The sequence below is a fragment of the Salvia hispanica genome, chromosome 4 (genome assembly GCF_023119035.1).
Source record: "Salvia hispanica cultivar TCC Black 2014 chromosome 4, UniMelb_Shisp_WGS_1.0, whole genome shotgun sequence".
Classification (NCBI taxonomy): Eukaryota; Viridiplantae; Streptophyta; class Magnoliopsida; order Lamiales; family Lamiaceae; genus Salvia; species Salvia hispanica.
In genome coordinates, this window is record NC_062968.1 from 50,258,930 (window position 1) to 50,281,013 (window position 22,084).

A 22,084-nucleotide genomic window follows, 5' to 3' on the forward strand; every position below is an offset into this window, starting at 1 on the left:
AACGATACAAAAAAAGAATATAAATTTTATTATATTAATGGGAATAGCATATAAAAAACTAATAAGAAGATTCATTCAAAGGAGAAGGGGGCGCCCAAATCAACGGCCTTAAATATTGGACCATAGTCACTAATACACTTTCCAACAAAATCTTAAAGGACCAACATCCTCTCAAGTGTCCCATTCTCCAAAAACCCACGACCACCCTCTTCTAAAAAGTACCCATTTTTATTAATAAAATAAAATCAACATTAAAATAATTCAACACTAGTATATTGCTCATTTTGTTTCATAGCAAACAAGAATAATCATTCAACAAGGAGCAAATAAACTAAATAGGCCATTTCAATTTGTTTATCAATCTGCACTATTAATAATTTTATAGTATAAAAAAGGAACATATATAATTATGATGTATACATATTTTTGGAATGCTTTTTTCTCTTTTACTAGGTGAAAATATGCAATAAACAATGAGTGGTGATATAGGCCCCCATAACATAAGATGATTGAAGGGTCAAGGGGGCCACTGATCAAATGGAGTGCTTCGAGAATCATGTGGGTTTGTTCATTGTATGGTGTAGGGGGAGCATTATACATTGTACGACCAAATATATGAGAGAAAAAGTTTATACAGTACTAATACTAAAAAAATAATTTCATGAAAATACTATACAAATTAAGAGTTTGTTTGGGTGGCCTAAAAAGACTGATTTCTTGAATAGTAGAAAGGCACAAAATGCAAATACAAAGAATCCCATCATTCCAATATCCCCTTTAAAAGAACACAAGAAAACACGAAGATGGCATGGCGAAGACTATATATCTAGGAGAAATAAAAAACCCACAAATTTCAATGAAATAGAGGGGACTGAAGGAACAGTTCAAGTTGGGAACTAAAATTTTGTAAAAGTGTAAGATGCTTGAACTAAAATTTTGTAAAAGTGTAAGATGACCAGCATTTACTAGGTTTAGAAAACAAGAGTGCTAAAAAAGATTTCAATCCAAGTCAAACATGGCATTACAGCACAATGAACACAATCTAACATCATAAATAAGATTAGAGAAAAGGGAAGGCAGGCATAAATATATGCTTCACACTAACTTTAACAATTTTTATCTTCTTTTTTCCTTTTTGTTCCTGCCAATCTCCACATAATCAATAATGATAAACCACTTTGTTGCAGTTGCATAAAACAAAGCCATTCTCTCTCTAAAAGAATAGGAAAAAGAAGAAGTTTCAACTCCCTCAAGTTTTTCTCAAGTTACCCTTTTTCTTTTCTCCTTCCCATTAAACTATGAAAATGGCAGATTACTAATCATCCTTTCCCCTCTATAGGAAACATTCATCATTGCGCCCAACAATCCTTTTCAACCATAGAAACCTGTGAGCTTCCAAGATTTGATTTTCCTTCCTTCCATGCCTTCTCTCTCTCATCCTCCACCAATTTAAATATCATAGTCTCTGCAACTATTCTCCTCCTCCCAATTCAGCCCTTTAAAGTTCCAACCTCTTCTTGCCTCCCTCCCTCCTATGATGGATGCTTCTTCCACCAACTCTGTCAATGGCTTCTACAACTTCCTTACTCGAGGCATAGACGATCTCGAACGAGCTTTCTTATCGAGCAACTTCATGTCAATCCAGTTCCTCCAAAGAGTGCTCTCCCTTTTAAGATCCTCCCACAACCAGCTCACCCTTTTGGTCCAAAAACTCCACTTGCCCGTTGGAGAAAAGTGGCTTGATGAATACATGGACGAGAGCTCCAAGCTTTGGGAGGTTTGCCAAATCCTCAAAACAGGGATTTCAGGCATGGAAAACTACTACTCCGCCGGCCTCAACATCATCTCCTCTCTCGACAGCCATCGCCATTTGAGCCCCCAGCTTTCTCGCCAGGTAAAAACCACAGCCCAGCGAGAATAAAATCATGAATAAAGATTGGATTTTTATCTAATTTGATTTACTGGGGCATTTCGTCGAACAGGTAATCCGCGCCATATCAGGATGCAGGAGAGAGGCGGTGGGGCTGCAAGAGGATAACCGGTCACTCACAGAGACGAGAATCGAACCTCTATCTCTCAAATTCGACGCCAACACCTCCGTGGAATCGCGGCTGCACGGATTCAACGGATTCCGCGGCGTGCTCTACGCGATGAGGAATGTGAGTTCACTCCTATCAACGATTCTCCTCAACGGATTGGTCTATTTCTGGCCGGAATCGAATTCCCCCAATTTCAACGGATACGACGACTGCGTCCTGTTCGGATCGTCGCTCATGATCTCCACGGCGCGGCTGCAGCAGCGGGTGGCGGCGGAGATCGGGCAAATGGCGGCCCGGCCAGGTGTTCAGATGTACGAATTCCGGCGGTCGAAGGCCGCCATGGACGAGCTGAGGTCGGAGCTGGAGAAACGGTGCTCGCAGGGGATGGTGGAGTGGGAATCGGAAGTTGGGGTTAGAGAGATAGTGGAGAATCTGAAGGGCTATTTTGGAGTTTTGCGAGGTGGGACCGAGAATATCGTTGGGCAGCTTGATGATTTCTTCGATGATATTGTTGACGGGAGGAAGAAGCTCTTGGATTTCTGCAGCCATAGGTAGAGAAAATAAGAAAAAAATGTGGTAGCTTTTTTTGTAATGTCAAGAAATTTCAAGAAATGGGAAGGATAAAAAAAAGACAAAAATGAAAATGTTAGGTTAGATTTGTAGTTTGTTTTTGCACTCATGTTTGTCTAGTTTTTACCCCTTTCCCCTTCAATTATTCTCATTTCTTTTTGTATTTTAGTGTTTAAAATTATTTAGGCTGGAGTAGAAATTTTGTGAGTGATTATCACAAATTTTGCTACACTTCATTCGAGTCTTTATGTCAAATATTTTAGTATTAGTTACTAATTCAGTAGGAGTATTTTATTTGATAGAGTACAAGTAAGAAGATTTGATTGGCAGCTAAATTTGGGGGGTGCAAACAGGGCCTTTTTTCTACTGACATACCCAAAGAGGATTCTTTTTGAAAAAACAAACTTTAGCTGCAAAAAAAAACAAGGTTTTTAGATATTGAAGAATGAGGGTTCAATTTTCCTAGTTAAAAATAGCTGGAAATGTAAACAACAAGCTGTAATGCAATACTACTAGAAAACAGAGAGCAGATATGAAACAAGCACAAAAGTAGTTTCGTCTCTGTTTCTGTTTATGTTTCCCATAAAAGAGAGCAGTGGAAAAAAGTGAAATGGAAACTTCTGAGTACACAAACAAGGGGGGGACAAAAAAGAATAAATCTTGACCCATCTCATTTATATATCTGGATTACTTTATTACTCCACATTTTAAATTTTACTCCAAGTATCTGTCTTTGGAAAAAAACACTCCATACATAGGTGGTTATGACAATAACTGCTAATTCCAGTAGAATAAAAATGATGAAAGTGGAGTTGGGACAGTAATAAAAATGGGTGTTGGATTCCTGGATTTGGCATTAATGCCAAATGCAAATTCATTTTTTCATTTTTTAGCACTCTGTGAAGCTTTTGTCTGTTCCAGTTCAACTTGACAGCAATGGATTTGATGATGAAAGTACTGTCTTCTCAGAAGTCAGAACCCTTTCTCTTCTCTCTCACACACACACAAACAAAGGGACAAGAAAAGAAACACACATACATCAATTCCAAGAGTAATTTTTGTTGGCATTGTCTTCCTCTTTATGGAGGGCAGCATTATAGTAATAACACTAAACTGAAAAAGATTGTTTTGGAGTCACTTTCTTCACCTGCTAACCGGATCTCATGCTTTTTGTCGCTTGCCGGAAATTCATGCACTACCTCTTTTTAAATCACTGCTTAATTAAAAATTCCTATAATCTTAGAGTCAAAACATGGATCATAACTACAAAATAATAAAATAAAATGTCTAAATTGACTTCTTTGTTAATCAATGGCCATATTATGTCTTCTAAATATGGTACTATACAAGATTTAATAAGGCTTTCCTTATCGATTCCAAAAATTTAATTCTTTATGTTACCTCATCAACTTAAATAAATTGTTGCCAAGAATGATCTCAACAACAAAATCCTACTACCAGTCTATCAGATGAAGAGTGAAAGAAATTCCTCAAAAAAAGAAGAGAGAAGTAAACATAATTACGAAAAAAAAAAAGAAATCCCCACACTTAAACAAATCGTATACTCCTTGTTTATGAGAAGCTATCTGATTTAATTAATTTAGTAGCCAATAGGCAATATGCTATTATTATTTGATTTATTTAGTACTCCTACTAGTATATACGAAAATAAAAAAGTCCAATATAATTGTTTAAAGTGAAGCCCATTTTTGTTAGTTAAAAGGCCCATCCCATTTATGTTCGAAAGCGTGATGTACCGATTTAGAATTTCTTTTATGGTAAATTAAAGAAAAAAAAACATAAGGTTTGATTGTAATTGAGGCCCACGACTTTCATCGTCTTCGTCATATGAACAGAACCCGTCGTCTATCTATCTACGCTTCTTGTTTCCGCCATTTCCTCTTCATTAGGCCGCAGGTATGTTTCTTACGAAGAGGTGTTTTGCAATTTTTCACAAATTATGCAGTAGCTACAGTGCTACCCCATATTTGAGTAGCAGCTGTTCAAAATGGGGGATTTGAGATGCGTTATGATTGAGGCTGTTTTTAACTGGACTCGAGACTAAAATTTAATACCAATCCCTAAGTGTTATGTCTTTGGGAAACATTATTTTGAGCAGAATTTTTCATTAGCTGATATCCCCGCTGGGATTGATTTTTTATATTTTTCTTTGATGTTAAGACCCTTTTTTGCATTTCTCACTTATTATTTGGAGGGTAAGCATATTACGAAGTGAGTTGGGTTTTGTTGAGCAAGCTTTGTTGATTGATAGTGAAAACATTGAGCTAGTCAAATCTTTCACAAGACGTTTCTATGACCATAGAGACTTGTTCAAAGTGATGTCTCTACATATACTACACTTGGACAGCAATCCCGATCACCGGTATTTCAAGAAACTCCCTAAATCTCTCTCCAAAAATGAAACCAGATTTCTTCAAATATCTCCCATCAGAAATCAGCACAAACATCCTTTCCAGACTCCCTCTTCGAACCATCGCCATAAGCAAGTGTGTCTGCAAACCATGGCTCCGTCTCCTAACAACAGATGACTTCATCAAATCCCATCTCGCTAAATCCGACCCCTGCCTAGCTCTCTCCACGCCAGAAGAACACTCAACCTCACTCGCAGTCTACCAACTCAACGACCATCAAAATCTCAATCACCACGATCTTCATTACAATCCACTCACCAAGTTTGATTTCCCTCACACCTCAACTATAATATGCTCCGCCAACGGCCTTCTTTTTCTACGGGGTTCCGGTGAAACTCATTATGTATGCAATCCAATCACCCGTCAACACACCGAGCTCCATTGCCCTCAAGAAATAATCAAACCATATCGAAAGGTAGTCAATGGCTTCTATATTTCTTTAAGTTTTTCTTTTTGGTCAAAAATATATTTTTATTTTAGCTACTTCTTAATTTTTTTTTTGCGTCTGTCCCTGGCTCCCTGCAGATAGTAAACTATCCCGAGATTCTTGGGGATTCTCGCTACGCTTATCCACATTTTGTCAGTTATGGATTTGGCGTGAGCAAAGTAAGTGACCAATATAAAGTGGTTCGGATTTACCTCGACTCCGTCATAGTTCATGGAAACAATGGAAGCTTCTCAGGTAGAAGGGTGATACCTAAAGCTGATTGCCACGTCCACACTCTAGGAACAGGGCAGTGGAGGCGGGTGGAGCCTGGTCCCCTCCTTCTCGAGTACACTTATCGCTCCACATGCGTGTTCCTTAACGGTAATCTTCACTGGGTAGCATCGGACAGCGATGAGAAATTGTGGATTTCCTGCTTTGATCTTGAAACGGAGAGCTTCAGCTACTTGTCGATTCCTCCCATTTTTCAAGAGAGCTTTGAGCTCGTGCCGGGTTTGTCTACTTTGGGGGAGTGCCTGTGTTTGTGTGATCAGACTATGGAAGAGGAGACTGTGATTTGGGTGATGAAGGAGTATGGTGTCGAGGAATCTTGGACGAAAGAGTATACGATGAGGTTGAACGACGGAGATGAAATTTATGTTGAAGGGTGGGAGCTTGTTTACCCAATCAAAGTTTTTGAAGATGGTGATATTTTGATGTTGGTCAAAGACACCCAACTCTTGTACTACTCCGCCAAGAATGAGACGGTTGGACAGGTTGGAATCGTTGGTGCAGCTTCTGGCTCCATTCTTTTCACTCCCACTTTTCTCTCACTCAAAAGTTTGGGAGTGGAGAGTGTTGTTGAAGAGGTCAGGAATGAGTTGGAAGAGTCTATGGGGAACCAGGAGACGGAACCTGTGCTGAATTACGACAAGGCGAGTCCAACGCCTTCGTCGTCGGTCAGGAAAAGAAGGTCCTCGCGCCGAACACGGCCACGGACCAAGTACGGAACACCGTGAAGCAGAGGGTTTGGTGGTCCGATGATGAGGAGGAGGAAGATGGTTTAAGGTAGTGTATTAGGATAATTTATCGCTTGCTTTTAAATGGTACTATATTAATGTAGAATTATGACAATTTTCCACCGTAATTTTACTGATTTTTGACAGATTTAGAAGTTAAATGAAGTTATTTTCGTTTTATTTAAATTGAGTTTGTGATGTTTTAATGGTTTAATAGTAAATTCAGTGGTTGAGAGTAGCATAGTTGCAGAAGTATTCTCAATTTCGTTGCTACATTGTATTTGGTGAAAGAATCTGTGATTTGTTTAGAAATTAGAATGGCCTTGATAACGATGTATGATCTCAGTTTGCAGATTAGAGTTGATTATTGGCTAATATTTGTTTGATTCTGCAAAACTGGAGTTTAAAGCTTTCATGTTCTTCATTGAGTGTTCTTCGTTGAAAATGAGGCTTCTAGGAATAGGTTTCTCACATTTCCTTGAACATCTGCTTCTAGTTTGTGTATAGTCTCAGAATTAGATTCAAGCACAACTCCAACCTAAACTTTGTATAGTCTCATAATTAGATTCGTGCGAAACTGAATTAGAAAGAGAAGAAGGCTTTGTTTCTATTTAGTTTTTCAAGAATAATAATTTTATTATTCTAATATAAAAATTAAATTTTGTAAATAAAATGCATAAATGAGTCAAAACTTAATGTCTAAGACCAAAATTATAAAAACGTCATATGTTTAGGACCACATTTGACTCTTACTCTTTAGTTTATAGACGTTTTTTCTTTTTTCTTGTTGTATTCTCAAATTCTATTGTACTAGTAATAAATTAGTGAGATATTAATATTTAAATCATAATTTTTGACCACTTCTGGCCAATCCTATAATTTAGAAATTAAAATATAACATCATAAATGTTTAATTTTCAAAATTGTCTTAAAATGTTTGAAATAAAAAGTAATACTATTAATATAATGTGACAATAAAACATCGTTGGATAAGATGATGTCATTTTATTTAGTAACCACATCGATTTATCTGAAATGATGTAGTTTTATGTTAGATCAGTTTCGATTTTCCATTATAGGATGGTTTCTAAAAGAAATAAAAAGTACTCCCTTCGTCCAGGATAATTCGGGTCACTTTGACTGGGCACGAGTTTTAAGAATTGTAATGAAAAGTGGGTTGAAAAAGTTAGTGGAATGTGGGTCCTACCTTTATATATTAATTTTATAATAAAATATGAGTAGAAATGAATTAGTGGATATGGGATCCACTACCAAAAATGGTAAAAGTGAAGTGGGACAAATTATGTGGGACGGACCGAAATGGAAAATTGGGACGAATTATCCGGGACGGAGGGAGTACTCCATAATTTCGCGTTTCAGTTTTTAGTATTATTTAAATAATTATTATCCCTAAATTCTTGTATATTTGCTTTTTCAAAGAAACTCGTGGCATTTGTTCCTGAAAAAGAAAGAAAGTAGTACACATTAATTTCACTTGCATAAGCCAATAGGGGACTGACATCCACTTTATAATTTATATGAACTTATTGTCGTTGAATTCCTATTTCACTGAATTTAAATTCATTGACTACCTCTTTTAATAAATTAATTATTAATCTAGAAATTACGTTAATAAAATCTCACGGTCGTCTTGATTTATAGAAGTTCACATTTTTTTTTGTTTTAATTTTGAAGTTTCGAAGTTGTATTGTAATAGTAATAATTACTTTACTTTACCTAAAAACATACTAGTAAGAAAAGAAAATACTCGAAAATAGGAGTATTAATTCCAACCTAACCGTTACCACTCACCAGTCACAACCGCTACAAAAATTTTAGCTGAATCCTATCGTAATCGTTCCATTTTTATATTCGCGGAAGCACGCCGCCGCCGCCGCCCTAGCTTATTGGAAATCTGAAATCACGGCGGAGCAGGTAAGTTTTCTCGGGTCGTAACATCTCGCAGCTCTGCTCGTTCATTTTTTCTCGACGTTATTTTTCAGATTTGATTTTGGTCTGAGCTATATGATTCTGGATTCTTCTATATGCTTAGCTCTCATTGTTTATTCGATTGCGTTTTTTTGGATTTATGGCAAGATAATTTTGAAGAAATGTTGCTGATTCTGTTTTAACCGATTAGGGTTGCTTATTACGCCCAATTTTGATTTGGTATTTTGTTTAAAGGCCTAGCCCTAGCTTGAAGCGATTTGGTGTTAGAAATTGATAAGATACCAAACGTACGTTTAATTTCTTAGATCCACACTCTAATACTGCTGCTGTCTGTTCTTTTTAGGTAGAGAAATGATGAATAAATTGGGATAACATTTGCAGACTACAGTGATCTGGATATTTAGTTCTTAATCTCATTTTATGGACTAAAGCCAGAACAAACTCGAAATGAGGAAAGAATTCTTTGCGAATTTACCGTTAGAAATCACCACTGATATCCTCTCGAGACTCCCCCCTAGAGCTGTTGTTAGCTGCAAGTGTGTTTGCAAGTCATGGCTGAAGCTGCTCAACTCTCACGAGTTTGTGAAGTCTCATCTTTCTAAGTCAGTCCCGGGGATGGCTGTTGTCCGGTCTTGTGTGGAGTCTAACTCGTACGAAGTTTTTGAATTTGAAGACAGCCTTGATCTTGAACACCATCATCTCCGCTACAGATTGGTCACCAAGTTTGCTTTCCCTTTTGCGGAAGTGATACGAGGTTCAGCTAATGGGTTGCTATTTCTGACCGGTGACCAACCTTCTGATCTTTACATTTGCAACCCTATAACACGGCACTACATCAAGCTCCGCCCAGACGTGGACTCGGTCTACTCGTTATCTCAAATCGTTGCGTATGGATTTGGAGTGTCCAGGGTGACTGGCCAACATAAGGCGGTTAGGATTGTCTACGACTATGATCTAGAAACAGAGGATTCGCTTAGAGTTACCAAATCTCAATGTGAGGTATACACTCTTGGAACACGAACATGGAGAAGCGTCATACCTGGTGCCCTGCTAATGTATGATACATTTGGGATATTTCTTAATGGAAATCTTCACTGGTTGGTGGTAGATCCAAATGCCCCATCACAGATTTCTTGCTTTGATCTTGAAACAGAGTTTTTCACCACCTTCTCTCATCCTCCTCTTTTGGCGAATGGAGGGTTTGTCGGGAACCTATCAGTTCTGGCAGGTAGCCTATGCTTATGTGATAATTCATCCGAAGACAAAATTGTCATCTGGGTGATGAGGGAATATAGGGTCGAGACGACTTGGGCAAAGGAGTACATCATCAGCAAAGATCCCGATCTTTGTGGAGCTTATGTGCTTGTTTTCCCTATCAAAGTTTTCGAAGATGGTGACATCTTGATGGAGTGTGAAGACTTTGTCCTGTTCTACTACTCGGACAAGACTAAAACTACGCATAAGATTGAAATGTTCGAGGCTCGTGGCGGAAATCATTCCCGGATCGATGCAATCCTCCACACCCCGAGCTTTATGTCGCTGAGAGGTTTCGAAATGGAGGACGTGAATTCGTTCTGAGCTCGAAGCTTCTTACTTAAGGTAGCATATTCGTATTAGTTGTAATATGCTCAGACTTCAGGATGCGCAATGTATTTGTTCTAATAATCCAACTAAATTTTTATTATTAGTCCAGATTCATTTTAGAATAGATTTTTTGTAAATAAAGTAATTAAAAAGAGATGAGTGAACTAAAGAAATGAGAAAAATATCGTTCGACTTTAATATGGGATAAAACTTTAGAGTAGTACATTTATCTCCACTCACCTAAAGAAAGATAGCAGGGTTCGGAAAAAGCAAATTTGAAGAAGAAATGAAGAATAGTCCACAACTTTAGCATCTGTATAAAGTAAAATTGTCGGATTAAATTGATAACAGTACATAGACTACACAAAAAATCCAAATGTGATCAACAATGATTGATGTATTATAATGTTTTTTTATCAACTTTTCTGAAATCATGACTGTCCTTCTAATTAGATACTCCATATAGTATGGTGAAATATGGATATGATGCTACGTTAATAAAGTTAACCATCATCAAATAAGTGATATTACAAATTAGTGAGTGGAATGCAACTTTAGTGAAAAGCAAAGACTGCTATACTCATCAATGTTCTTCTGGTTAACAATTAATACAGAAACACATGATGCACGATCATATAATATATAGTAGTACTACTAATCTTTTTCCTTTTAAAAAAGGAGCATAGGCTCCACCAATCAATTCTTTTCTTATTTTTGTACGTAAAGTTATTGTATTATTGTAGTATCCATCACCAGGTCCGATACTAAGAAAATTATCATTTCGAATTCTCAAACTCAAATTTAGAAAATTTAGCTTTCACTAAGTTTTTTAGTAATTGATTGTTGTTTCAGGTGTAATTTGGGAAAGAACAACTGTCGTAATTTCTGCGTGATTGTGACTTTATCAAAGTACAAATTATATAGAATGTTAAATCAAACAATTTTCAGCGCGCAGCTACAGCTACATAAATCCACAGCCAAACTTAAAAAAGAGTTCTATGCTGACACAAAATTTAGATATGCTTCCGTTAGTACGATAAAATGACTTAGCTAAAAATTGTGCAGCCAAGTCGTTAACTTCACTCCCCAATCATTGTTACTAAATTAAGTTACTATTTTGAGTAAACTTTAAATCATGTCTCTCAAAAATAAACATTGAATTTTTAGAAATTTTGACTACATATATTTATTATTCTTAAAAATTCCAAGTTGAGGATTTTTTTTTGAAGTTGACTCTATTATTTTTCTAGAAAAATTATGAAAATTTGTCAAATTCTAGAACATAAATTTCTACTTATGATTCATCGTACAATTTTTTTAAAAAATATGTGAGATAAATGTAAATAAATCCTTAATTTAACGCTGGATGAATACGGATTTGATGAAAATTCAGTGTCATCTATTTACCCTTATAACGTGACGCACAGTTAACCCTTGTAAAGTGGAATCAGTATTCTATAAAACCGAGGTTCGGGGACATAACTAATGCAACTCACAGAAAATCATTGGTGTTTGTTTGTTTGGATTCTCCATGGCTTCCACCGACAATGACTTCAAACTTACAATGCTCCTATTCTGTCTCCTCTTACTCACCTCCTTTCATCTCACAGGTAATGAATCTACTTCATTCCCATATACATCTACTTAGTATGATGCCATTACACATTTCTTTCCTCTTTGATGGTTACTATTAAAATTTGGTACATACATAAAACAAAAGAAATGATTTGGAGGGCTTTAGCCTACTCCAGAGATGCGACCCCATCTAGCTCCGTCACTTTTTGACCGATTTTGACCCGTTTGTTGGCACATGCATGCAGCTGGGCAGGTGGGCACCTTCTACGGAAGACTGGGTAACAACCTGCCCAGCTCAGCCGCCACGGTGCGCCTATACCAGCAGAACAACATCCGCAGGATGCGCCTGTTCGACCCGCACGGCCCCACTCTCCGCGCCCTCAACGGCACCAACATCCGCCTCATGATGGGCGTGTCGCACTCCGACCTCCGCGACCTGGCCAACTGCCCCCAGGCCGCGAGCGCGTGGGTCCGCCGCAACATCCTCCGCTTCCCCAACGTCACCTTCCGCCAGATCATCGTGGGGAACGAGATCGACCCCGCCTCGGAGCTGGGGCCCTTCGTCTTCCCGGCCATCCAGAACGTGTACCGCGCCGTGCGCGCCGCGGGCCTGGGAGGGCAGATCAAGGTCTCCACTTCCATCAGCATAAACCTGCTGACCCGCTACAGCCCCCCGCAGGCCGCCAGGTTCAAGTGCAGCGTGAACTGGTTCATCAGGCCGATCGTGGAGTTCGTGACGGAGACTAACGCGCCCTTGCATTTCAACGTCTTCCCCTTCTACGCCTACCTCAACGATCGCAGGAACATAAACCTCTCCTTCGCGCTCCTGCAGCCCAACAGCGGCGTGGTCCTCGGCGGCGTCTACTACGACAATCTCTTCTACGTCATCTACGACGCGTTCATCGCGGCCGTGGATAAGATCATCGCCCAGGCGCCGCAGCTCTCCCTCAATGGAATAGGCGAGGAGAAGAAAACTCCGGACGGACGTCATTCGGGGTCGAGTGGTCATGGTTCAGACGGAAGTCACCCAGGTCGTAGTATCGATGCTCTAACTGACGGCCCCATCAACACGCTCCAAAACGCCAGAATCTACATCAACAATTTGATGCGGGTGGTCAGGAACGGGACGCCCATGAGGCCCGCCCGCCCTATAGAGACCTACATAGTGTCCATGTTCGATGAGAATCTGAGGCCCGGCCCCTCCTACGATAGGACTTTCGGTATCTTTTTGCCCAACGGCCAGCCCAAGTTCCCCTTCCGTTTCCGCTAGCTCATGCATCCATGCATCCCATTATTTGTTTTACTTTTATTTTTTGGCGTTATAAGGAGCTTACCCCTACCTGTGTTTCTACAGCTCCATTCTTGTGTTTGTGTGTCATGTTATTTCTAATTAAGATTGGTGCTCCACTCTTGTTTTTTAACTTTGAACAGCAATGCTAAATACTCTCCGTCTTTCCTATTACGTGTCCCATTTTGATGAGCGGAAATGGTTGGAACTAGACTCCTACCTAATTTTATGTATCATGAATTTAAAATAAAATGTGAGTAAATATGATAGTATAAATGAGTCTTGTTATAATACAAAAGAGAAAGAAGATGACTAACACAGGTGACTTTCTTATATGGAGAAGAATTAATTAACAAATGGAAAGTGAATTAGTGAAGTACTTTTTCTTTGTGGAGGGTGAGTTCGAAGTTGCTTTTGTTTTAACAATTCTTACTTTTTTTCATGGAGTATTAGTTGTAAATGCTTCTTACCTTTTTTTAAGCTTTTCTTTTATATATGCAAGTTGCTTTTATTTAAATACCATGTGGTATTTTTTATTGACACATCCAATCAAATTGTTCTCATTGATCTACACTCTAAGTACACTGTATCCTTACAATTATTTGGATTGAAAACAATAGCAAATTCATGACACCAACCTAATAAACACACTAGCAAACAGGCATAGAAAATCAGCAAACAAACCATACTCGACAAACCAAATTAATTCACCTACAAAAACTAGTATTAATTATTTTACAATGCAAGTGTCACTTGCCATGCTTCGTCTCGTCTACTGTAAAATCCGCTTTGATCTTCTGAAGAGCAACTACTACATGCTTCATGTTAGTTCTTTTCTCACATGAAAAGGCTAAACATTTGATTGCCAATTCGAAAATAGATGTCACACATTGGAATGAATGTCCATCTTCTATTGATATCAAACCAGATGCCACAATTTCCCTTATTGCATTTTCTTGTAATGCATTTTCCACCCACTCCTTTATGTTCATCGTGTCGTTGAACATATCATCTGTTGGCTTCTTGCTAGTAAACATCTCCAGTAATAGTATCCCATAACTGTATACATCTCCACTTGTAGATACCTTTCCTTCTAATCCCAGCTCTATTAAATGAATTTCACATATTCAGATGCATCATAAAATATTACCAACACTAATTTTAAGGGAAAATTTAACAATTTAATAGGATTACATGCATTACCTGGTGCTGCATAACCAACTGTTGCCCAGTTTGAAGTATGAACTGCAACCTCGTCATTGTCAAAGAGCTTGGAAATGCCAAAATCACCAATACGAGCAGTCATATCTGCATCGAGCAACACATTGTTTGGCTTTATATCACAGTGGACAACAGCATATGTATGATAGTGATGAAGGTATTCCAAGGCTGATGCCACATCTATTGCTATGTTCAGTCTCTGCACGAGATCTAGAAAATACTTGGGCGAATGAAGCCATTTCTCCAAGCTTCCATGCGGCATATATTCAAGAATCAAGGCTTTGAAATCAGGGTTACTACAACAACCAAGTATCTTCACCAAGTTCCGATGCCGAATGGTGCTCAATATCCGACTCTCAGTCTCAAAGCTCTTGGTAGCTCTTTCGTGTTGCAAGTTGAACACTTTGACTGCAACTTGTATCCCATTTCCAAGCGCCATCTTGTATACGGCTCCCATGCCTCCTCGTCCGAGTAGGTTTAACTCACTAAAGGAACTTGTCTCCTTAATGATTTCCCTTTCTGAAACTGTGATCCAACCAAGATCCACCTTTTGATCCTCGGTTGTATTAGTTGGTTTCTCTTGAGGCACCCTCCATCTTCTTATGACAATGTGTATGCCAACCACCACAATCATAAATGCAACAAAGGGAGGAACAACATATTTCATTATTACACCAAAACTCTTCGATGAATGACTTCCCTTGCAAGATGGCACTTGAAATCTTTCCACACCACAAAGGCCAGAGTTGTTCACAAATGACTGAGCACTAATATTGGAAAAACCACCAGGAATTCTCCCTTCCAATCGATTACACGACACATTAAAGAAGTCAAGATCAAGCTTCCCCAACAAGTCAGGTATTAAACCAGAAAGATGATTGTTAGAAAGATCCAATGTCTCCAACACCTTGAGCTTCCCCACTGATGGGGGGATGGTTCCATTCAACAAATTACTCGATAGATTCAGATCCTTCAGCGATTGACAAGCTTCGATTTCGCTGGGAATAGAGCCTGAAAACATGTTAGACGACAAGTCCAACGTGTAGACAGCCTTCAACCTTCCTATCTCATATGGTATCCGACCAGTGAAATTGTTTGAAGACATACTTAGTTCTAAAAGATCCGGAAGATTCACCAAGTTTGAAGGAAGCGTGGAATTCAACTTGTTCGAATCAAGCCAAACTCTTCTCAGAGATTTAACATCCCCCAAACATTCAGGTATTGGACCAGTTAGCTTATTCCCACCCAAGAAAAGCTCCATCAATTCACTCATATTGCAAACATCAGTAGGGATATATCCTCCAAGCTTGTTATCATAAAGGTAGAGCTTCCCGAGTTGCTTCAACTTCCCCAACGTTGCCGGGATGAACCCTTGGAGTTCATTCATTGATAAATCCAAAATCCTTAAACTGCTTAAATTTCCAAAACCAGAAGGAATGGCTCCACGGATGTTGCAGTTCCACATCGTAAAACTAACAAGAGAAGTCGACAAATTCCCAATGGAAGGTGGGAGGACAGCATTCTTCAATGACATGTCTGATAATTCCAAGTTCTCTAAATCCTGACAGTTAGTTAATGAAGAGAGAAACCCTAATTCTTGATCTGGCGATTGAGATCCGGCCAAATTGTTTCCCCAAAGGCGAAGTATTCGCAACTTTCTTAGACTACCAAAGTCGGGGATTGGGCCGGTGAATGAGTTTGAGGTCAAGTCGATTTTAGTAAGCATCGAAGCATTAGCGATAGAGGTTGGAATTTTTCCACTGAACTTGTTAGAGTTTAAGAGCAGCTCTACGAGACTGCCAAGTGTGAGGCCGATGTCGGGAGGAAGGCTGCCGGAAAAATTATTCTCGCCAAGATCTAATGTCTTGAGGGTTGAGATGTTGAATATGGAAGGAGGGATGGAACCACTTAAGAAATCGTTGAGATATACTTGAATGTACTCCATGTTTATGAGATTCCCAAGCTCTGCCGGTAACTCACCTTTCAAGTTATAATTAATACAAATTCAGAGTGAGAAATCAAATACTACTAAGAGAAAAGGAGCCATTCTAATTTGGTTGATGCATAGGTTTGGAAAAGAAAAAAAATGTCATGAAATTTGATACAGTATAATACCTTGCATAGAACAAGAAGAATGATGGAGTTTAAATCCCATGCACTATTAATTTAGTGGCAATTAAATGTCTTGTTTAGTCCTTTGGGTTGCATATCTTATTTCACTTTACTCTCTTTTGATTCACATTTAATTATAATTAGTCTCTATTTTAGGGTTCTTGCATCACAGACTCCTAATAAAAAAAATATTATCAAACAACCCTAACAAAAAAATATTGTCTGGTTTTTTTTGATTTAAACACCCTCAAATCCTATAAGGGTATTTTTGTCATTCCATTATATTGCTAACATATGATTTCTGCCACATTTCTGTCAATAACTTCTTATATGATTTCTTAATATGTTCTGGTACGTGATTAAAATTTTGTCATTATTTAAACTTTCTAACTTTTTTTAATATAAAGTTTATCATTATCTGCATTAATTAATACACAGTATGTAAATAATAAAATGAGATACTTTCTTCTTTATAAAACTCATTTTCTAGTATTTTTCTGTGTTTCTATTTTCTCTATTTTTCTTTATTTTTTACCTTGATTTACAAATCAATTTTATTTATTATGAAAATATCATAATTTTGTGGTATTAATTTAGAAATTCACAATCTTTTAATTTCAAATACTATTATTAATAAAAAAAAAATTCAAGGACTAAATAGCTAATGTCACATGCTTGAATATTTTAAAAATATTATTTATGTTTCAATTTTATCATGAACAACAAGAAACTATGCAAATTTATATCTAAAGATTGAATGTATATGATGTTGAAAATTTCAGTTTAAACTAAATTAGAATTCCGAATAAAATATCAATTATAAAAATAATCTTAAAGTTAAGGCTTAATTAAGTAACATACATTTTATGATTAGTTAAATTAGCAACAAAGTTTTGGACATAACAAATATTTAATGTGAAATTAGTAATATAGGAAATAGTTGAAATAGTGTTAGAGTGAATAGTGAAATCCACGTACTAATATCATTAGTAGTGTTATGTCTATACATATATAAAAGGCGAGTTTTGGGTGATTTTTGAATATTTATGAATTTTGAGTATAGATTTAAATATTTATAAATATAGGGTGTGAAATTAAATATTTAAGTAGCCGCTAATAAAACATGGAGTAACCGCTTAATTATAAATGACTCCAATATTAAAACCGCTACATTCAAATGAATTGAAACCGCTAAAGAACGAGCTAATCAATTACAATGCTATTATATTGATACTGAGCATACTAAATTATAAAGATGATTACACTATTAGTCAACCAACATAAATATGACGGTCAAATGATGAATTCAAAAAATTAACCACTAATCAATATTATAATCAATTGCATAAAAGTAATGGCCATCCTCTCTTATTTGTCCATCTACACTATAAATATGTAGTATTTGCAAGATTATAATCACTTCTTCATTGTCTTATTTTATTTGTTGAAACCATGGAATTCATCTTCCTTGATAATCTACAACCTAGCAATATTTCGTCACAAAACCAATGTAATCTCCTTAGAATGTATTTTCCTTGACAGGATGGTATGAGTGTCACTTCTTACCTTATTACGGTTTATCTTGCAAAAAAGGTTTTTTCTCAACCAGACATATAGTTCGGTTTATTTTATAATTTTCATTGTAATTTCCATTTCATTTATTGTTGTTTTTTTTCCTTTGATTACAATAGTTAGAGTACGCGTGTATATGGTTCGAGAATTTTATCCTAATTTTTTTACAATTCTTAGAGATGGAAGAATTGTAACATTCTTAACTCGGAACATGTATATAATATTTATCTTCTTCTTAACACAATTTATTATTTCTGTATATTTATATTGTCACTAGCGCTATAATTATATTAAGTGGCGTCACAAAAAATAATATTTTATTACTTATGATGAATTAATAAGTGGTGCATAATATGTGAAGTATATAGCAATGAGATAAGTAAACCTATCAAAATTGAATTTATCAAACAATTAGTTGTTTAAACAAAATAAAATAGTCTACTACCAAATTTTTGTTTACTAATAATATTATTGTTGAAATTAGGATTTGGCACTTAATTAGTCATTTTATATAAAGAATCTAATATCTTATCTATAGGTAATCATGCATGCTGAGTAAGATATATATTATACTATTAAGTATATTTTTACAAAAAGAAAATTTGCAGTATTAAGAATTATAAAGTAGCATAAAAATAGTATATATGTTTCATGTTCCAACAAACCACGTTTAAAAGTGCAATAAATAAAGATAAACGTTCCAACGTTCAAAAGAGTTATCATTATTCATTACTATAATAGTGTTAATTCAACCAATTAATGTAATGTTTTTGTGTAGTTTATCATTTGAATTTTTTTTATGGTCATAATTTTGATCTTTTTAATATTATGAGTTATCGATTTATTATTTAGTTAAAAGTGTGATTTACATTATTTTTAGTAGAGAAATAGGAAGGATTGTTTTAAACATATTTTTTAAAAGTGTCAACACTTGATATAGTCTCTTCATCGTTGTCCAAATAATTATGTTTGTCTTAATTCCATTTCAAATATGTTTACTTTTATGTCTTTAGGTATAAAATGAATTGAGGAGCATATATTTATTTAATTGTTATTATATAGTATATTTTTTTTATTTTTAAATATTATATACTTATATTATTTCTTATTTTAAATAATCAATTAATAATTAAAAACTGTGTATGATGAAAAAATATCCTGTCGTGCATCACACGTGGGTTAAAACTAGTTCTAATTAACTTTCGACCACGATCTTTCACATTTCTTAAATTTTCTTACCAATCCCAAATGAGACTTTTAATGACTCCACAATTTTTCACATTTCTTATTACTCGAAGATCCCAAATGAGAAAGTTAATTATCGATAGAGCGAGTAATAAATAACGGAAGAGCTTTCTATGTAGAAGATGGATTTATTTCGAACTTTGTCAAAATTAAAGAAGAAGAAAAGTCTATAGTGCAAAGACATACCTGATAGCATATTACATTGAAGTTGTAAAGTTTTTAGCTGAGTAAGATTCCCAATTTGCCTTGGTATATGACCTGAATTTCACAACGATAAAGTCATTTCTTTTCGCTAGATAAATACACATATTTCAAATTAATAAATATCAAAATAATATGGTCATATAATCCAAAGTAAATAAAAGTAGGGTGCGTGGGGTTTTTTATTTGTAATTTATTTATATTATGTTTTCCTCAAGGACAGATTAGTCTATTTATACAAAAAGTAGTTAGTGGAGTTTTTATTGTTATAATAAAATGTTGGTGGCTAGATATTTTTGCACTATGATCCCTATTCAAGGTTTCTATCATTGACACATCTAATTAATAACCAAATCAATACCACAATTGCTGTACTATTTAGTTATTCTCTTATACTCCATCATTTGTATAAATGGGTAAGAGACTAGTAAGAAAAATAAATGAAATCTACAAACCCAGTATTTGATTACTCTACCTGTCAAGCTGTTGTTATTAAGTAATAGATGCTCCAAGGAGGTGAGGTGTCCAATTTCTTCCGGTATGCCCCCTATAATAAATATAACACATACAGTTAACCAAAACAATATATATAGTACTTCCAAATTCAATACTCAATAGCACCAAGTTGGTGGAAATTACCTGTCAAATTGTTAAAACGAAGATACAAAACTTGAAGCCTGGTAGTTGAATATTTGAAAATGGGGATATTTCCAGTGAGCCTGTTGTTTCCGAGAGACAGATATTCCAGAGAAGAAATGTTGAAGATGGAAGACGGAATATCACCTGCTTTCTTAATAGTTAATAAGTAAGTGGAGTAATTATTAATTCCAACCAAAATGTCCCATTTCTGTATTTAATAAAAATATTATTGTCTGTAATGAGTGAGACAGATAATTCGAAGTAATTAAGATGAGATGACACCTTCCAGCTTGTTATAAGAAACAGACAAAGTCCGAAGCATGCTCAAATTTCCAATCTGTGTTGGTATGTTTCCGTTGAAGTTGTTGGAGCTAAGGTCAAGAGATTGAAGGAACGTTAAGTTTCCGAGGTGCGGGGCTAGGGTTCCATGGAGGGCGTAGCCGGAGAGGTTGAGGGCCGTGACCCTGTTGAGCTGGCTGCAGGAGACGCCGGTCCAGCTGCAGATGGAGGTGTTTGTGGACCATTTGTTGCTCAGGACGTGGCTCGGGTCGAGAGTGATGGCTTTCTTGAAGGCGAGGAGCGCATCTTGGTCAGTGGCGGAGGTGAGTGCAGGGAGGTTTAATGTCAAGAGCATGAGAGCAAGGAAAGAAATGGGAGAGGTGGTCTCCATTGATCTTTGCTTCAATCTTTGCAAGATCATCAATAGTTTATGTACAAAGTTGGTTAGTGGAGATTCAAAACCAAAAAGGATAGCTTTCTACTTTCCTAAAGCAACTTTGTGAACCACATGTGAAAGTTGCTTCATTTGTTTTTGTCACTATTCCAAAATATATTAACATTTATTTAATCAGAATATATACATCAATAATTTTCATTTAATCAAGAAAGGTGTAGTATCTCAGAATGCCTGTAGATTCACACATTACTTGCAAATTGTCTTGAAGTAGTAGTGCTCAGTGATTTTGGCCGTTTGATGTCATTTTAGGCGCAAAAATGTCAATTTATTTTTTCTCTTCTTAATACTATCAAGATGATGAGAGCATGAGAGAAGGAAAAGAAGAGGTCATCTTCATGAATCACTTGAAAGGTCAAAGGGTAGATGGAGATAAGGATGATTAATTTGTTTCCAAAGTTGGTTAGTGTGAAAAAGAATCATGAAAGAAAAAAAGAAAAAGCCATCTGCTTTCTTAAAGCACCATTTGTGATTTGTGTTTAGATTGGCTCCACTAAATGTATGTGTAGTCTTAATAGTGCTACTTTAGTAAATAATTATATGATACCATACGTCTAAACCTGGCTTTATAAAATAAAATTTGAATTCAACGATTTTTACTAAACATGAATTCGCAGAAAATGTGAAATCTAAATTGAAATTTTCTCGAAAAAAAAAAATCTTTGGATGCATCAATTTTACCACTAAATTTTGGCCTTATTGGCTAAATTAAGTGACACATCATTTAATCATCAAATAATCACTGTCATAATTTAACGTAAGCTTTGATTTGGATAAATGTTTTTTCCAGTATTTTAGACAAAGCACATTTATTATTATTTAGTTTTTCCATCAAATTATCTACTGTCATAATTTATAGTAGTAAGAAGAAGGGTTTGGGTAAACGTTGTTTAAATAAAATACTATACTACTACTACTACTAGTGTACCTATTATTGTCTAACTCAATAATTATTTCTTAATATTTAAAAAGAAAATTTAAGTATAAAAAATTCGTCGCCTGAGAGATTCGAACTCTCGCGGGGAAACCCCATGTACTTAGCAGGCACACGCCTTAACCACTCGGCCAAAGCGACTCAATTATTTTCCAGTTTCTTATATTAAATTAAATCTGCTAATTTCAATAAAGTAGGCTATAAAGGTTAACACAGCAATTAGCTATGAAAATTAAAGTAGCTCTCCAAACGAGGCCCAGGTGATTTGTTGGAATGTCTGAACAATGAAGGGTATGTATTTCTGGACATTCTTGTTTCGCCCAACTATATTTGATTAAATAGTTGAACCACAATAAGTTCATATATATTCTTTTTCTTCAATCTCGCCGGTATTTTTGTGAGGCTCTGCTTATGTTTTACTTGTTTTTAGTCATTTTTCTAAAATGCATAGATCTACTAAATCTAGATTATGTTCGATTTATTTAATACATTTAAAAAATTTCTTATGTTATGAATATAAGTGAGAACCAACAAGATTTAAGTAGT

The 22,084-nt window shown here is 36.1% G+C and overlaps 5 protein-coding genes and 1 non-coding gene across 8 annotated transcripts; 4 read left to right on the top strand and 2 right to left on the bottom strand.

Annotated features, from left to right (window-relative positions):
- Positions 1-1,088: 1,088 nt before the first annotated feature.
- On the top strand, positions 1,089-2,850 carry LOC125219671. Its single transcript, XM_048121717.1, has 2 exons — positions 1,089-1,894; positions 1,983-2,850. Exons 1-2 carry the CDS (start codon positions 1,535-1,537, stop codon positions 2,592-2,594), a joined length of 972 nt encoding a protein of 323 aa, XP_047977674.1. The 5' UTR covers positions 1,089-1,534; the 3' UTR covers positions 2,595-2,850.
- Positions 2,851-4,419: 1,569 nt separating this feature from the next.
- Positions 4,420-6,630, top strand: LOC125219667 (F-box protein At3g07870-like). 2 transcript variants are annotated; one of them, XM_048121711.1, is made up of 3 exons: positions 4,447-4,526; positions 4,882-5,456; positions 5,567-6,630. In XM_048121711.1, exons 2-3 carry the CDS (start codon positions 5,028-5,030, stop codon positions 6,482-6,484), a joined length of 1,347 nt encoding a protein of 448 aa, XP_047977668.1. In that variant the 5' UTR covers positions 4,447-4,526; positions 4,882-5,027; the 3' UTR covers positions 6,485-6,630. The 2 variants fall into 2 exon arrangements, with proteins under 2 accessions (XP_047977667.1, XP_047977668.1); XM_048121710.1 differs by having other exon boundaries at positions 4,420-5,456.
- A 1,630-nt stretch (positions 6,631-8,260) lies between these two features.
- Positions 8,261-10,121, top strand: LOC125219668 (F-box protein At3g07870-like). 2 transcript variants are annotated; one of them, XM_048121713.1, is made up of 2 exons: positions 8,261-8,419; positions 8,778-10,121. In XM_048121713.1, exon 2 carries the CDS (start codon positions 8,882-8,884, stop codon positions 10,010-10,012), a length of 1,131 nt encoding a protein of 376 aa, XP_047977670.1. In that variant the 5' UTR covers positions 8,261-8,419; positions 8,778-8,881; the 3' UTR covers positions 10,013-10,121. The 2 variants fall into 2 exon arrangements, with proteins under 2 accessions (XP_047977670.1, XP_047977671.1); XM_048121714.1 differs by having other exon boundaries at positions 8,296-8,419; positions 8,816-10,121.
- Positions 10,122-11,495: 1,374 nt separating this feature from the next.
- Positions 11,496-13,055, top strand: LOC125219670 (probable glucan endo-1,3-beta-glucosidase BG3). The gene is made up of 2 exons (XM_048121716.1): positions 11,496-11,628; positions 11,839-13,055. The coding sequence occupies exons 1-2, from the start codon at positions 11,550-11,552 to the stop codon at positions 12,861-12,863; spliced, it is 1,104 nt and encodes a 367-aa protein (XP_047977673.1). The 5' UTR covers positions 11,496-11,549; the 3' UTR covers positions 12,864-13,055.
- A 415-nt stretch (positions 13,056-13,470) lies between these two features.
- On the bottom strand, positions 13,471-20,591 carry LOC125219662 (probable LRR receptor-like serine/threonine-protein kinase At3g47570). Its single transcript, XM_048121706.1, has 6 exons — positions 20,154-20,591; positions 19,872-20,015; positions 19,708-19,779; positions 19,218-19,289; positions 14,085-16,082; positions 13,471-13,986 (listed from the first exon to the last, which is right to left on the bottom strand). The coding sequence occupies exons 1-6, from the start codon at positions 20,569-20,571 to the stop codon at positions 13,631-13,633; spliced, it is 3,060 nt and encodes a 1,019-aa protein (XP_047977663.1). The 5' UTR covers positions 20,572-20,591; the 3' UTR covers positions 13,471-13,630.
- A 1,006-nt stretch (positions 20,592-21,597) lies between these two features.
- Positions 21,598-21,679, bottom strand: TRNAS-GCU. Its single transcript has one exon. It is a non-coding gene; the product is annotated as a tRNA-Ser (tRNA).
- Between the last annotated feature and the right edge of the window lie 405 nt (positions 21,680-22,084).

Bases quoted from the DNA above. Each gene is read 5' to 3' on its own strand.
- LOC125219662 (XM_048121706.1), bottom strand. From the start codon at position 20,571: ATGATCTTGCAAAGATTGAAGCAAAGATCAATGGAGACCACCTCTCCC. The intron at 20,016-20,153 runs GTGTCATCTCAT...TTAAGAAAGCAG, and splicing joins TTCTTATAACAAGCTGGAAG to GTGATATTCCGTCTTCCATC. The intron at 16,083-19,217 runs GTATGTCTTTGC...ATAACTTGAAAG, and splicing joins TCAATGTAATATGCTATCAG to GTGAGTTACCGGCAGAGCTT.
- LOC125219671 (XM_048121717.1), top strand. From the start codon at position 1,535: ATGATGGATGCTTCTTCCACCAACTCTGTCAATGGCTTCTACAACTTC. The intron at 1,895-1,982 runs GTAAAAACCACA...TTCGTCGAACAG, and splicing joins GCCCCCAGCTTTCTCGCCAG to GTAATCCGCGCCATATCAGG.
- LOC125219668 (XM_048121713.1), top strand. From the start codon at position 8,882: ATGAGGAAAGAATTCTTTGCGAATTTACCGTTAGAAATCACCACTGAT.
- LOC125219667 (XM_048121710.1), top strand. From the start codon at position 5,028: ATGAAACCAGATTTCTTCAAATATCTCCCATCAGAAATCAGCACAAAC. The intron at 5,457-5,566 runs GTAGTCAATGGC...GGCTCCCTGCAG, and splicing joins TAATCAAACCATATCGAAAG to ATAGTAAACTATCCCGAGAT.
- LOC125219670 (XM_048121716.1), top strand. From the start codon at position 11,550: ATGGCTTCCACCGACAATGACTTCAAACTTACAATGCTCCTATTCTGT. The intron at 11,629-11,838 runs GTAATGAATCTA...ACATGCATGCAG, and splicing joins CACCTCCTTTCATCTCACAG to CTGGGCAGGTGGGCACCTTC.